This window comes from Scomber scombrus, chromosome 6 (assembly GCF_963691925.1).
Source record: "Scomber scombrus chromosome 6, fScoSco1.1, whole genome shotgun sequence".
Lineage (NCBI taxonomy): Eukaryota > Metazoa > Chordata > Actinopteri > Scombriformes > Scombridae > Scomber > Scomber scombrus.
This window is the reverse complement of record NC_084975.1, coordinates 2,001,400-2,016,734: the sequence shown is the minus strand read 5'-3', so window position 1 is coordinate 2,016,734 and position 15,335 is coordinate 2,001,400. Positions and strand designations below refer to the sequence as shown.

The 15,335-nt window shown below is 38.7% G+C and overlaps 1 protein-coding gene across 2 annotated transcripts; it reads right to left on the bottom strand.

Annotated features, from left to right (window-relative positions):
• Window positions 1-2,257: 2,257 nt before the first annotated feature.
• On the bottom strand, window positions 2,258-15,105 carry LOC133981677 (troponin I, fast skeletal muscle-like). 2 transcript variants are annotated; one of them, XM_062420494.1, is made up of 7 exons: window positions 15,013-15,105; window positions 13,394-13,426; window positions 9,445-9,484; window positions 9,207-9,335; window positions 6,471-6,560; window positions 4,516-4,689; window positions 2,258-2,622 (listed from the first exon to the last, which is right to left on the bottom strand). In XM_062420494.1, exons 2-7 carry the CDS (start codon window positions 13,399-13,401, stop codon window positions 2,545-2,547), a joined length of 519 nt encoding a protein of 172 aa, XP_062276478.1. In that variant the 5' UTR covers window positions 13,402-13,426; window positions 15,013-15,105; the 3' UTR covers window positions 2,258-2,544. The 2 variants fall into 2 exon arrangements, with proteins under 2 accessions (XP_062276478.1, XP_062276479.1); XM_062420495.1 differs by having other exon boundaries at window positions 15,035-15,070.
• Window positions 15,106-15,335: the final 230 nt, after the last annotated feature.

The following is a 15,335-nucleotide window of genomic DNA, read 5'->3' as shown; positions in this document are numbered from 1 at the left end:
GTGAGCTCCTGAAATACACCCGAGCCCAGCCCCGAGATTCTGGGTGGGTGTGTGTGTGTGTGTGTGTGTGTGTGTGTGTGTGTGTGTGTGTGTGTTGTGTGTGTGTGTGTGGAGGGGAGAGACAGAGAGAGAGAGAGAGAGAGAGAGAGAGAGAGAGAGAGAGAGAGGTGTGTGTGTGCGTGTGTCTGTCGGTCTGTGTGTCTTTGTGTGGGTGTGTGTGTGTGTGTGTGTGTGTTTGTGTGTGTGTGTGTGTGTGTATGTGTGTGTGTGTGTGTGAGTGTGTGTGTTGGAGAGAGAGAGAGAGAGAGAGAGAGGGGGGGGGGGTGGTGTGTGTGTGTGTGTGTGTGTCCTTACTGTCTATGTGTGTGTGTGCATGTGTGTTTTTGTGTGTCTGTGTCTGTCTGTCTGTCTGTCTGTGTGTGTGTGTGTGTGTCTGTGTGTGTGTGTGTGTGTGTGTGTGTGTGTGTGTGTGTGTGTGTGTGTGTGTGTGTGTGTGTGTGTGTGTGTGTGTGTGTAAAGGATCGAGTCTCATACTTCCAGAAGTCCTTCGAACAGCATTTTTTTAAACAACAATTCCACCTTAAAATTCCACCTTAAGTAGAGTTTTTCTTTCTTTTCTTAAATAATAAACCCAACATGTCATTTTTTTATAGTTTGATGTTTTATAAATGTGTTTTATATATATATATAAAGTTTTATTTTTTTTAAACCTCTGAGTTGAGCTTAAATGAGGCTCAGTTGTAGATTTAAACACTTAAATGTCTTAAAAAAGAAGAAGAAACAAGATCAGTAAGTCTGTAAATTTGATTATTTTATATGTTTTATTATTTATTATTATTTATTAGCTCATATTTACATATAAATGTTCTTTATATATTTTATTTCTTTGTTTCCTGGATGTTTCTGTCCTCTGAGATGATAAATCTTTAATATTTTGGTGCCTTTTTCACATTTTTGAAAGGCAGAAAAAGTCAAGAAGACGAAGAAAAGTTCATTTGTGAGCTTTTCTGGTGGAGCTTTTGATCAAATCACACATTGTCTTCATCTGCAGGTGAAGTTTACTCACTTACAGACGATCAAAATTAAGATTTTTTAGTATTTTCAGGATTTTTCGTCCACATTTAACAACCAGGTAAACTTCATCTGCTGGTGAAGATCATGTGATGTGATAGAAAGCTCCAGAACAGTTATTAAATGAACTCTTACTTTATTATTTTATGTAAAAACATTCATTAGACTTTAGGCTTTCAAAATATTGAAAAAAAAATCACCTTTATTCATAAATTTGTGCATTTTAACCCTCCTGTTGTCCTCGAGTCAAGTTAGGAAGAAGGAAGGAAAGGAGGGAGGAAGGAGGGAAGGAGGGAAGGAAGGAAGGAAGGAAGGAAGGAAGGAAGGAAAGGAGGGTGAAAGGAAGGAAGGTAGGAGGGAGGGAGGGAGGGAGGGAGGAAAGAAGGAAGAAAGGAGGGAAGGGGGGAAGGAAAGGAGGGAGGGAAGGAGGAAGAAGGAAGGTAAGGAGGAAGGAAGGTAGGAAGGTAGGAAGGAAGGAAGGAAGGAAGGGAGGAAGGTAGGAAGGAAGGAAGGAAGGAAGGAAGGAAGGAAGGAAGGAAGGAAGGAAGGAAGGAAGGAAAGAAGGACAGAAGGATGGAAGGGAGGAAGAAGGAAGGAGGGAGGGAGGAAAGAAGGAAGTAAGGAAGGTAGGGGGAGGAAAGAAAGAGAGAAGGAAGGAGGAAGGAAAGGAGGGAGGAAGGTAAGAAGGAAGGAGGGAAGGGAGGAAGGAAAGAAGGACAGAAGGACGGAAGGACGGAAGGACGGAAGGACGGAAGGGAGGAAGAAGGAAGGAGGGAGGGAGGAAAGAAGGAAGGAAGGAAGGTAGGGGGGAGGAAAGAAAGAGAGAAGGAGGTAGGGAGGAAAGAAAGAAGGAAAGAGAAGGAAAGGAGGGAGGGAAGGTAAGAAGGAAGGAGGGAAGGGAGGAAGGAAGGAGGGAAGGAAGGAAGGTAGGTAGGTAGGTAGGAAAGAGGGAAGGGAGGAAGGTAGGAAGGTAGGAAGGAAGGAAGGAAGGAAGGAAAGAAGGAAGGAAAGAAGGAACAGTCAAAACAGATGACTAACATTCACCACTGCCAGGCTGTGTGTGTGTGTGGTGTGTGTGTGTGTGTGTGTGTGTGTGTGTGTGTGTGTGTGTGTGTGTGTGTGTGTGTGTGTGTGTGTGTGTGTGTGGTGAAAAAGAAAAGTAGTGAACAGAAGCTTCTTGGTCTTATTTAAAAGATTTATTTCTAATGAAAACCTGTACATGTTTCTCTGCCAGATGTTTTTTTCTTCCTTTGTTCTTTTTTCTCTTTTTTTTTTTACCCTGAGTACAATGATGACGTTTTTTTTATTTTAACTTGATTTCAGTTCAGTGTCTCACGGAGCGGCGACGGTATCACAAAACAACCAAAAAGACAACAAAAAAGCTCTCGTCCCTATAGAGACACATTCAGTCACTCAGACCTCGGACACAAAACGTCTTCCCTGCTGTCGCCATGCCGACGGTCCACCAGCCGTTTAGGAAGTCTCGAACATCTTCTTCCTGTCAGCCTTATCCTCAATGTTCTTACGCCAGTCGCCCACTTGCTCTGTCGACTGGAGAGAAGCAGAGACAAAGACTCGTTAACGCAAAGACTCGTTAACACAAAGACTCGTTACCGTGACAACAAAACCTCTTTACTTCACTTTAAGCTGCCTGTCGTCCTCCCGGGTCAAAATCACCCCTCTGTTTTGACTGTTCCTTCTTCCTCCCCCCTCCTTCTCTCTTCCTTTCCTTACTCTGTCTTTCCTCCCTTCCTTCTTTCCTTCCTCCATCCCCCTTTCTTCCTTCCTTCTGTCCTTCCTTCTCCCTCCCTCCTTCTTTCCTTCCCTCCTTTCCTTCCTCCCTTCCTTCTTTCCTCCCTCCCTCCTTCTCTTTCTTTCCTCCCCCTCCCTTCCTCCTTTCCTTCCTTCCTTACTTCTTTCCTCCCTCCCTCCTTCTCTCTTTCTTTCCTCCCCCCTACCTTCCTCCCTTCCTTCTTTCCTTTGTCCTTCTTTCCTTCCTTCCTCCCTCCTTCCCTCCCTCCCTCCCTCCCTCCCTCCTTCTTTCCTTCCTTCTTTCCTCCGTCCTTTCCTCCGTCCTTTCCTCCGTCCTTTCCTCCGTCTTTTCCTTCCTCCTTTCCTTCCTCCCTCCTGTCCTTCTTTCCTTCCTCCCTCTTTTCCTTCCTTCTTCTTCCCTCCTTTCCTTCCTTCTTCCTCCCTCCTTCCCTCCTTCCTTCTTGTTTTTTCTTTTCCTTCCTCTTCCTTTATCTTTCTTTCTTTCTTTCTTTCTTTCTTTCTTTCTTTCTTTCTTTCTTTCTTTCTTTCTCTCCAGGAGGATAAAATATGTAATATTTATCATTCTTTAGTGGTTACACCATTTGACATTTTCAGGAGCATTCAGTCATTTCAAATAATAAAAAAACAACAAAAATAGTAAATGTGATAAATAAATAAAGCTGCCTTTCCTAATGTGACCCACAATATATTAAAATAGAAATAAAATGCATCACTTTTTAACATTGTTTGTGCAGCTGATTCACATTTTTATATAAACAAATGTACAAAATGCCATTAAAACATGTTGTATTATTCATATCCTATAAATAGTGATCTATGAATGTCTGTCTAAGGATTAATTAAACATGTTATTAATGATTAATGTGATTTGGTGTTGAGATGAATTATGAGTCAGAATATGATCAGTATGTAAAGAACAATATGATCTGATGAGGGCCGGATTATTAAAAAGAAGGAAGGAAGGAAAGAAAAAAGAAAGGGAGGAAAGCTGGAAAGAAGGAAGGAAGGAAGGAAGGAAGGAAGGAAGGAAGAAAGGAAGGAAGGAAGGAAGGAAAAAAGAAAGGGAGGAAAGCTGGAAAGAAGGAAGGAAGGAAGGAAGGAAGGAAGGAAGGAAGGAAGGAAGGAAAGGAGGGAGGGAGGAAGGAAGGAAAGAATGAAGTAGGAAAAGAAGACAGGAAGAAAGGGAAGAAAGACAGATGTAAGGAAGGAAGATGAGACGAGGAGGAAGGAAGGAAGGAAGGAAGAGAAGACAAGAAGGAAGGAAGGAAGGAAGGAAGGAAGGAAGGAAGGAAGGAAGGAAGGAAGGAAGGAAAAGAAGACAGGAAGAAAGGGAAGAAAGACAGATGTAAGGAAGGAAGATGAGACAAGAAGGAAGGAAGGAAGGAAGGAAGGAAGGGAAGAAAGACAGATGTAAGGAAGGAAGAGAATACAAGAAGGAAGGAAGAAAGGAAGGAAGGAAGGAAAGAATGAAGTAGGAAAAGAAGACATGAAGAAATGAAGGAAGGATGAAAGGAAAGAAGGAAAAGAAGACAGGGGCCGGATTGGACCCCTTGGCGGTCCGGTTCTGGCCCACGGGCCTCATGTTTGACCCCCGCTGCTGTAAAGAGTTAAACTAACAGATCTGAGCTCCTGTGATGAGCCTGAGATCATCGCTCTGCTCCGGATCCTCACCTCCTCTTTGACCTCCTTCTTGACCTGCTTCAGGTTGGACCTCAGATCCATGGTGACCTTATGTTTCCCACCCAGCAGAGCCTGCAGCATGGCGTCAGCTGACATGCGCACCTTCTTCAGAGCCGGCTTCTTCACTCCGGCCAACTCTACTACCTTCAGCTTCAGATCGTCAATCTGGTCACACACACACACACACACACACACACACACACACACACACACACACACACACACACACACAGAAACATCATCACTGAGTTTACAGATGATTCATGATGGTTTATTTCTTTTAACCCTCCTGGTGTGCTCGAGTCAAGAAGGAAGGGAGGAAGAAGGAAGGAAAATAGAAAGAAGGAAGGAAAGGAGGGAGGAAGGAAGGTAGGAAGGAGAGGAGGAAGAAGGAAGGAAAGGAGGGAGGTTGGAAGGGAGGGAGGGAGGAATCTATGTGCATCTATCATTCTTTATGTAAAATGCCAGATAGTTGGGTTAGGGTTAGAAAAAAGTAATTAATAAATAAAATAATCATTAGTTGCAGCTTTAGTGAGCGACATCAAGAATTAGGAAAGAACTGAACCAAATGTTCACCTTAAAATGTTTTGTTTATTTTAAGTTAAAGATTAAGACAAGTGAGTCAGTTTCAGAGAAAATCACAGTTCACTTCACCAATATAAACTGTTCATTGGTAGTACAAGTACATTTAATCATGTACAGTTGAAGTACTTGTACTCTACTGTAGTACAGTTTGAAGTACTTGTACTCTACTGTAGTACAGTTCCTCCCTTCTTTCCTCTCCCATTAATCATCTCATCACCCCTCACATTTATCTGCTGACCCTTTGGAGGGGCCCCACCCCTAGGTTGGGAACCACTGGACTAAACTAGCTAACTGTATATATTCATTAACTTTTACTGTAATACTTTAACTTTTAATATTTTAACCCTCCTGATGTCCTCGAGTCAAGGAAGGAAGGAAAGATGGAAGGAAGGAAGGAAGGAAGGAAGGAAGGAAGGAAGGAAGAAGGAAGGAAAGGAGGAAGGAAGGATGGGAGGGAGAAGAAGGAAGGAAAGGAGGAAGGAAGGAAGAAAAGGAGGGAGGAAGGAAAGAAGGAAGGGAGGAAAGGAAGGGAAGGAGGAAGGGAAGGAAGGACGGAGGAAAGAAGGAAAGGAGGAAGGAAGGATGGTGGAAGGAAGGAAGGAAGGAAGGAAGGAAAGGAGGAAGGAAGAAAGAAAAGGAGGGAGGAAGGAAGGAAGGAAGGGAGGAAGGAAAGGAAGGAAGGACGGAGGAAAGAGAAGGAAGGAAAGGAAGGGAAGGAGAAGGGAAGGAAGGACGGAGGAAAGAAGGAAAGGAGGAAGGAAGGATGGGAGGGAGGAAGGAAGAAGGAAGGAAAGGAGGAAGGAAGGAAGAAAAGGAGGGAGAAAGGAAAGGAAAGAAGGAAGGGAGGAAAGGAAGGGAGGGAGGAAGGGAAGGAAGGACGGAGGAAAGAAGGAAAGGAAGAAGAAAGGATGGTGGAAGGGAGGAAGGAAGGAAGGAAGGAAGGAAAGGAGGAAGGAAGGAAGAAAAGGAGGGAGGAAGGAAGGAAGGGAGGAAGGAAAGGAAGGAAGGACGGAGGAAAGAAGGAAGGAAGGAAGGAAGGTAGGAGGGACGGAGGAAAGAAGGAATGAGGGAGGAGGAAGAAGGAAGGAAAGGAGGAAGGAAGGAAGAAAAGGAGGGAGGAAGGGAGGAAAGGAGGAAAGGAAAGAAGGGAGGAAGGGAGGAAAGGAAAGGAAAGAAGGAAGGGAGGAAGGAAGGAGGGAGGGAATAAAGAAGGAACGAGGAGGGAGGAAGGAAGGAAAGAAGGACAGAGGAAAGAATGAAGGGAGGAAGGTAGGGAGGAGGAGAGAAAGAGAGAAGGAGGGAGGGAGGATAGAAGGAAGGAAAGAAAGAGAGAAGGAGGGAGGAAGGTAGAGTAGACTCACCTCTTTGTCGCTCTTCGTCACTTTGGACTCACAGTCGTACCTCGTCTCATCGATCTTGTCGAGAGCTTGGCCGATCTTCTTGCAGATTTCCTGTTTACAAACAAACACTTGAATCAGCTGTTTATTTATTTATCACATACAGACAGAGCTCTGCCAGTCAGGAGCAACAATATCCTACAATAAAATATATATAAAAAACTCGACTAATATTATGTATTTTTTTTTTTATTCCTGCAGCAAAATAAACACAAACAATGAGTCCATTAATGTCTAAGTTGTGTCGTGATGTTAGAAAGAAATGCAGCTTTTATAATATATATAAATATATAAATAAATATAATATAGAAACTGAGTCTGAACACGTTTAATTGTTTAATTCAGTTAAATATCTTTTTAATATTCTTTATTCACATTCCTTCCTTCCTTCCTTCCTTCTCTCCTTCCTCTCTTCCTTCCTTATCTCCTTCCTCCCTTCCACTTTTCCTCATCCCTCCTTACTCCTTTCCTTCTTTCCTCCCTTCCTCCTTTCCTTCCTTCCTTCTTTCTTTCTTTCCTACCTTCCTTCCTTCCTCATTCCTTCCTTCCTTCTCTCTTTCCTCCCTTTCTCTATTCCTCCATCCCTCCTTACTCCTTTCCTTCCTTTCTTCCTTTCTTACTTCCTTCATTCCTTATCGCTTTCCTTCCTTCCTCTTTTCCTCATCCCTCCTTACTCCTTTCCTTCTTTCCTCCCTTCCTTCCTCATTCCTTCCTTCCTTCCTTCCTTCCTTTCTCCCTTCCTCTTTTCCTCCCTCCCTCCTTACGCCTTTCCTTCCTTCCTTCTCTCCTTCCTCTTTTCCTCCATCCCTCATTACTCCTTTCTTTCCTTCCTTCCTTCCTTCCTTCCTTGACCTGAGGACAACAGGAGGGTTAAATGGGGTTTCTGATACATGTCTATAAAAATAAATCATATTTATCTGAATATTAGATCGTAACTTAATTTTTTGCCTCTTTAAAACTGAAATTTCTTATTTTTTTTCTATATATTAAACTCTTTAAATTCAGGAAACAATAATTACTTATGTCAGGATTTATATTATATGTCTCCTGATTTTTGATGTGTAATAACTGTATTTATATATTTGCAATAAAATATAATAACTCAGTTTAAAACAACATTGAATATTTCACATTTTTTCACCCGAAGACATAAAATATAAACTGTGACACTAATATTACTCTTTTTATTTACATAATGTTACTATTTTTTACTATGTTTTTATTGCTTGTGTATTTATTTATTATTCATTGTTCTTTTTTTTTTAAATTCATGCTCTATCTATTATTACTGTCACCTTTGATGCTGTTCCCCTAATACAGTATTATCGTATCTTATCTTGTCCAATATTATCGCATCTTATATTAGCTAATATCATATCGTATTGTATCTTATCGTATATCTTATTTTATATCTTATCGTATCACATCTTATCGTATCGTATCATATCTTATATTTATCTAATATTATCGCATCTTATCTTATCTTATCATATCGTATATTACCATATGTCATTGTATCGTATCTTATCAAATTTATCGCATCTTATCTTATATACTTTATCTTATATCGTAGCTTATATCTTATCATACCTTTTAACGCATTTTATCCCATCTTATCTTATTTTATAGTTTCATATCGTATATCTTACCGATCGTATCTTCTATCTGATCTAATTTTATCGCATCTTAGCTTATATCGTATCGTATCGTATTGTATCTGATATCTTATTTTTTTATCTTATCTTACTGTATCATAGCTAATCATATCCATCTTATCGTGTTGTTTATTACCGTATGTTATTGTATCGCATTATATAGTATATCCTATCTTATATCTTATTTCATATCTTATTGTATTGTATGTTATCGTATCGTATTGTATCTGATATCTTATTTTTTTATCTTATCTTACTGAATCACATCTAATCATATTTTTCTTATCAGATCGTATATTACTATATGTTATTGTATTGCTTATATCTTATCTTATATCTTAGCTTATATCGTATCGTATCTTTTCTTTCTCATATCTTATCGTAACTTATATCTCATCTCATATCTTATTGTAACTTATATCTTATCGTAACTTATATCTCATCTCATCTTTCTCATATATTATCGTATCTTATCGTAACTTATATCTTTCTCATATCTTATTGTAACTTATATCTTATCGTAACTTATATCTTATCTTTCTCGTATCTTATCGTAACTTATCGTAACTTATATCTCACGTTAAAACCGTTCCGATGTTCTCACCATGAGGGCGGCCTGGTCTAACTTATATTTTATCGTAACTTATCGTAACTTATATCTTATCTCATCTCATATCTTTCTCACTTATCGTAACTGATCGTAACTTATCGTAACTTAAAATAGTATCTTATTTTTCTCATATCTTATCGTATCTTATCGTAACTTATATCTCATCTCATATCTTATTGTAACTTATATCATATCGTATCTTTCTCATATCTTATCATAACTTATCATAACTAATCGTAACTTATATCTCACGTTAAAACCGTTCCGATGTTCTCACCATATGGGCGGCCTGGTCTAACTTATATCTTATCGTAACTTATCGTAACTGATCGTATCTTATCGTAACTTATATCTTATCTTTCTCATATCTTATCATAACTAATCGTAACTAATCGTAACTTATATCTTGTGTTAAAACCGTTCCGATGTTCTCACCATGAGGGCGGCCTGGTCTCCGTGCAGGTCGGGTTTGGGGCAGCTCTCAGCCAGGTAAGCTTCCTTCGCCACCACCAGATCTTTCTTCTCCTGCTCGATCCAGCCGGCCGCGATCTGAAGCATCAAACTCTGCAAGGAAGGATTAAAAAAAACAACAACAACAATAAGAGTCGGGTTTTAACGTTTCACTAACATTCAAACAACAACAACAGAACAATAAAGCAGGTGCCGTTCTCACCTTCAGATGATGCTTGCGGCTGGATGTCATTTTCTTTCCGCTGTTTGTTAAATGAAAAGTAGATTAAAACATTCATTCATGTCATTTATTTTAAAAAAGCTCAACATTTAAAGACAGTGTAAAGTGAATTCAGACATTTTCTTCTAAACACATTAAATAGGTCATAAATGTATTTCTAAAAAAAAGGTGTAAAAAGCATTTCAACCATTTAGATTTGAATTGTGGAGCTAGGCTTAGCATAAACTGTGTTTCAACATTTCTGTGTCTGGATTTAATGGGCGGGTCTGAAAAACTGTAGAAGTATAAATACATTCAGCGCACACTACTACTACAGTCTGCAGGTAGCCAGTTAGCTGAGTTAGCCTCGAGCTAGCCGCCGAGTTAGCTGCCGAGCTAGCCACCGAGCTAGCAGCTGAGCTAGCAGCCGAGTTAGCCGCCGAGCTAGCAGCTGAGTTAGCCGCCGAGCTAGCAGCTGAGTTAGCAGCTGAGGTGGCAGCAGAATGCTCTCACAGCTCTCTGTGGTTTCAGTTGTTCATGCAATCAGAGGAAGTGAAGCATAAATAATAATAATATAATAATAATATAATATTAAATTACAGCTGGCACAAATATAGACATGTACAGTTACAGTGAGGAGTAAAGACATTAGTAAAGGAGGGAAAACAAGCTGCAAACTTCTGAAAAACTGATATAAAACTTATTAATATTGCATTAAAATAATAATAAATAATATTGCATTACTTATTATATACGTTAATTGCACTTTAATACACATTTAACTGCCTCTGTTTGTTATTATATACTTTATTTATTATATATATATATTATATTTATTTATATATGCTGTATTGCTTTTGAAATATTGTGATAAAACTCAGTCTCAGTTACTGAATTTAACCCTCCTGTTGTCCTCGAGTCAAGGAAGGAAGGAAGGGAGGAAGAAGGAAGGAAAGGAGGGAGAAGGAAGGAAAGGAGGGAGGATGGAAGGAAGGAAGGAAAGGAGGGAAGGAGGGAAGGAAGGAAAGAAAGAAAGGAAGAAAGAAGGAAAGGAGGGAAAGAAGGACAGAGGAAAGAAGGAAGGGAGGAAGGAAAGGAAGGGAGGAGGGAGGGAGGAAAGAAGGACAGAGGAAAGAAGGAAGGGAGGAAAGGAGGAAGGAAGGAAGGAAGGAAGGAGGGAAGGGAGGAAGGAAGGGAAGAAAGGAAGGGAGGAAGGAAAGGAAGGAAGGATGGAGCAAATAATGAAGGTAGGAGGGGGGTAGAAAGGAAAAGAGGAAGGGAAGAAGGAAGGAAAAAAGGACAGAGGAAAGAAGGAAGGGAGGAAGGTAGGGGGAGGAAAGAAAGAGAAAAGGAGGGAGGAAAGAAGGAAGGGAGGAAGGAAAGGAAGGAAGGAGGGAGGGAGGAAAGAAAGAGAGAAGGAGGGAGGAAGGAAAGAAGGACGGAGGAAAGAAGGAAGGGAGGAAAGAAGGAAGGGAGGAAGGAAAGAAAGAGCTAAGGAAGGAAAGAAAGAGAGAAGGAAGGAAGGGAGGAAAGAAGGAAGAGTCAAAACAGACGGGGTTAATTTGACCCGGGAGGACGACAGGAAGGTTAAGAAGCTTTCTCCTTTCTCCCAAACCTGATCCTCTACTGCCTCCATTAGTTAGACCCTTGTATTACAACCTGCTCTCTAGAAAGGTAAATAACCTCTAATATTTCTCCTTCCTGTTCCGCCTGCTTTAACGTCCTCACAGACACCAGCTGCTTGTCATCTGAAGCTCTGACCTTAAATCTGTCTCTAACATCTGTTCGGCTCAGTTTAGAAACAAACACGCCGACCCAACCAGAGTTCATCCTCTGACATTTCATCAGGTCGTCACGGAAACTAAACGCCTGTGTGTTAATATTCATCTCAAAATGTTAATTTAACGTTAATTATGATCATTTTTACCTTTTATGCTGTTTATTTGGATGATTTTAACATTATTTTAGATGTTTTTTGCTCATATTTTCAGATTTTTCTTCATGTCATTCATCAAATTTGTGTCTTTGTCTCCATGAAAAATGATTAACTGACTAAATCTGCTATGTTTTATATTATAAATGCATTCAAATTGTATTAATTGACCAAAATAAGGCTAATTAAAGTTAAATAAACGGATGTAACTGTGAATCTTGATGTAAATTAATATATAAATGTATGTTTTTGGGTGAATTTAGTGTGTTATATTAGACAAAGCTGCAAATAATGATTATTCTCATCATTAATTAATCTGCTGGTTTATTATCTTGTTTAATCGATTAGTTGTTTTGTCCGTAAACATGATTTTAGATGTTTTTTGCTCATATTTTCAGATTTTTCTTAATGTCATTCATCAAATTTGTGTCTTTGTCTCCATAAAAAATGATAAACTGACAAAATCTGATATGTTTTATATTATAAATGCATTAAAAGTGTATTAATTGACTAAAATAAGGCTAATTAAAGTTAAATAAACGGATGTAATTGTAAATCCTGATGTAAATAAATATATATCATGTATGTTTTATATTATAAATGTATTAAAATTGTATTAATTGACCAAAATATAGCTAATTAAAGTTAAATAAACGGATGTAACTATAAATCCTGATGTAAATAAATATATATCATGTATGTTTTATATTATAAATGTATTAAAATTGTATTAATTGACCAAAATATAGCTAATTAAAGTTAAATAAACGGATGTAACTATAAATCCTGATGTAAATAAATATATATTATGCATGTTTTTAGTGTGTTATATTATACAAAGCTGCAAAATAATGATTATTCTCATTATTAATTAATCTGCTGGTTAATTATATGTTTAATTTGTCATTTTTTTGTCTGTAAAATGTCTGAAAATTATGAAAAATGTTTCTTAAAGTCGACGATGACGTCATCAAACGTCTCAAATGTCAAAGATATTCAGTTTATAAAGGACTAGTTCATAGTTCAGGGACTAAATATTCTATTTTGAGTGCAGCTTAAAATAGTTGGTGATTAATTTCATAGTTGTCAACTAATTGATTCATTGACTGAACAGTTGCAGCTTTCTATATTTAAATGTTATGGGATATTTATGTTATTTATTTATTTATTCAGTTTTAATTATCAATGATGAATGAAGATAAATATATAATAATAACATCTGGTCTGGTTTCTAGTAATAAATAATGGATTTATTTGGATTTAAATTCAGCAAAATTCGAATTTTAAAAGTCTGATTTTCTTCTTTGTTTTTACTCATAACTGATATTAAATTACACTGTGGATGAAATATGAGATTATAACACAATAATTTATCTTTAAAGCAACAGATTAGGGGCCAATCCACACAAGATAAATCGAGAATTTAGCAGCAAAGATTAATTATATGAGATTAATTCCTGTGTTTTTGCTGATTAATCATCAATTAACTCAATTAATTAGAGCCGTTAAATGAGATATATGTTTAGATTATATGTTATGCATAATCCAAAATTTCCTCAATGATGATTAGCAAGTTACAGACCTCTAATATTAAGCCAACTCCTCCCTTCCTCCCCCTGCTCCCAATGAGCTTAACTTGGTAAAATGAGTCTAAAATGTGTTTAAGGGTCATTTAAAGGGCTGTTGCAACTATTTTAAAGCAGCAAAAGTTGTATTAAAGCTTGAGTTAGATGAGTTTTTATACACAGAAGAAGAAGAAGAAGAAGAAGAAGAAGAAGAAGAAGAAGAAGAAGAAGAAGAAGAAGAAGAAGAAGAAGAAGCAAGTTACAGACGTCTAATATTAAGCCAACTCCTCCCTTCCTCCCAATGAGTTTAACCTGGTAAAATGAGTCTAAAATGTGTTTAAGGGTAATTTAAAGGGCTGTTACAACTGTTTCAAAGCAGCTTAGATGAGTTCTTATACACAGAAGAAGAAGAAGAAGAAGAAGAAGAAGAAGAAGAAGATGATGATATACTCACTCAGACATGATGGCTGTTTGTGATGTTCACACCCTGTTCAGAGACAGAAAACACTGATCAGTTCAACATGATACACAAGTTAAACACAGTCAAACATTAAAGATCTGGACTCAACTGAACCGGCAGCTTGCTTATCGATTAGCGAACCCTTTGGCCTGCACAGGAAACACGACACGCTTCACTGCCAGCGATCACAAACCAGCTAATTTTGGACGTTGGGAGGGGTCAGATGCCAGAGAAGAGTCACCCCCCCCCCCCCTGAGTCTTAAAACATGAAGACCCGAGGCACGAAATGCCACCGACGGAGAACCCAAATGTGGCGCTAAGCACGTGGTGAGAGCCGTTAACACCAATACTGACATCCTGCTGGCATGCAAACGAGCGGCTGACACCGAGGCGTGTCCCAGAGAGAAAAAAAAAAAAAAAACAGGTTCAGGTGTCTTTAGTCACAATGTGAGGAATTAGAATCTATTAAAAAATGTCTTAACACGTCAATGCCGAAGCTTTGAGGGATTGAAGGGTCACAAAGATCAACTAAAGATCATCTGTATTTCTACAAGTAATCTACGGTTACACAGCAGGGATTAAAAGTCTCCACATGGAAGGAAATAGTTGCAGAGAATCACAACAAAGCATCTAAATGAACATTATTAATCTGTAAATCATTAACCTCCTGTGCTGACTGTTTATTTGGATGATTTTAGACGTTTTTTACTCATATTTTCAGATTTTTCTTCATGTCAAACATCAAATTTGTGTCTCTGTCACCATAAAAAATGATGAACTGACAAAATCTGATATGTTTTATATTATAAATGCATTAAAATGGTATTAATTAAAACTAATTAAAGTTAAAAAAACAGATGTAACTCTAAATCCTGATGTAAATAAATATATATCATGTCTGTTTTATATTATAAATGCATTAAAATTGTATTAATTGACCAAAATAAGGCTAATTAAAGTTTAAAAAAAAACCTCATTATGAGCCGAAATCACAGAAATCTGCAGCTGTGTAGTTTCCCAATAATTCCCACGAAGGTTTAATGGAAAGAAGTTTATCAATTTGGTGCCAATTGAAGTGAAACTGGAGAGTTTAATTAGTTAACTGCTGCAAAACATGCACACGTTTAACATATATCAAGAGAGAATAATGACGTTTAAATTGCCATTTTGGACACTTTTTAGACATTATTTAAACTTTACAGACATTAAATAAAGTGCAACCGACTTTAATCCGTCAATATTAAACCTTAAAAGTGTCACTAGCACCATGCAATCTTCACAAAACATCCAAAACACAACATCCAAATTCTGTATTTCAGATTAAAAAACAAACCCGGCTACCACCAAATGAATCAAAGACGAGCTTCAAGTTTTTAAGTCCAAATCTTTTTAACCTCCTTGAAGGTCCTGCTGTTATTTCACAACTGACAAAAAAAGTCCAACAAGTCTCAGCTGCTGTGCAAACCCTCTGCAAAGCCTCCGAGGTCAGAGGTCACACCTGCAGCTTCCACCTTTACTTCATACACACAACAAAGAAAAACCCCAAACACTAAAAGTCCCACCTGTGCAACCCTGAAAAACCCCACACAGCGTGAGTCAGTATTGTTTCCTACCGGAGCGAATGAAGCCTCTCACCTACTGAACGTGAGAACGTGAGGTGGAAGGTGCAAGAAGAAGAAGAAGGGGGGGAAGACACTGGCAAGTCCAGAACAGTAAAGATTAAACAGGGTATATAAGGTGTGAAGTGCACGCTCAGCACTAAGCCGAACCCTATTTATGGTAGCGGAGCCGCATCAGACCAATCGCTCCGCAGGCTCCAGAAATACCATCGCAACTCTCCGAGGAACATCGTAAATTTCCTGCTGCAGGGAAGTCGCCTCCCTGAGCTGGAAGTAGGACAGATGCTATCGGGTTGCCTGGCACAGAGGAGGAGAGA

Coding starts and splice junctions, on each gene's coding strand:
- LOC133981677 (XM_062420494.1), bottom strand. Junction 6,561..9,206: donor GAGACCAGGCCGCCCTCATG/GTGAGAACATCG, acceptor GTTTGTAAACAG/GAAATCTGCAAGAAGATCGG. Junction 4,690..6,470: donor TGACGAAGAGCGACAAAGAG/GTGAGTCTACTC, acceptor GTGTGTGACCAG/ATTGACGATCTGAAGCTGAA.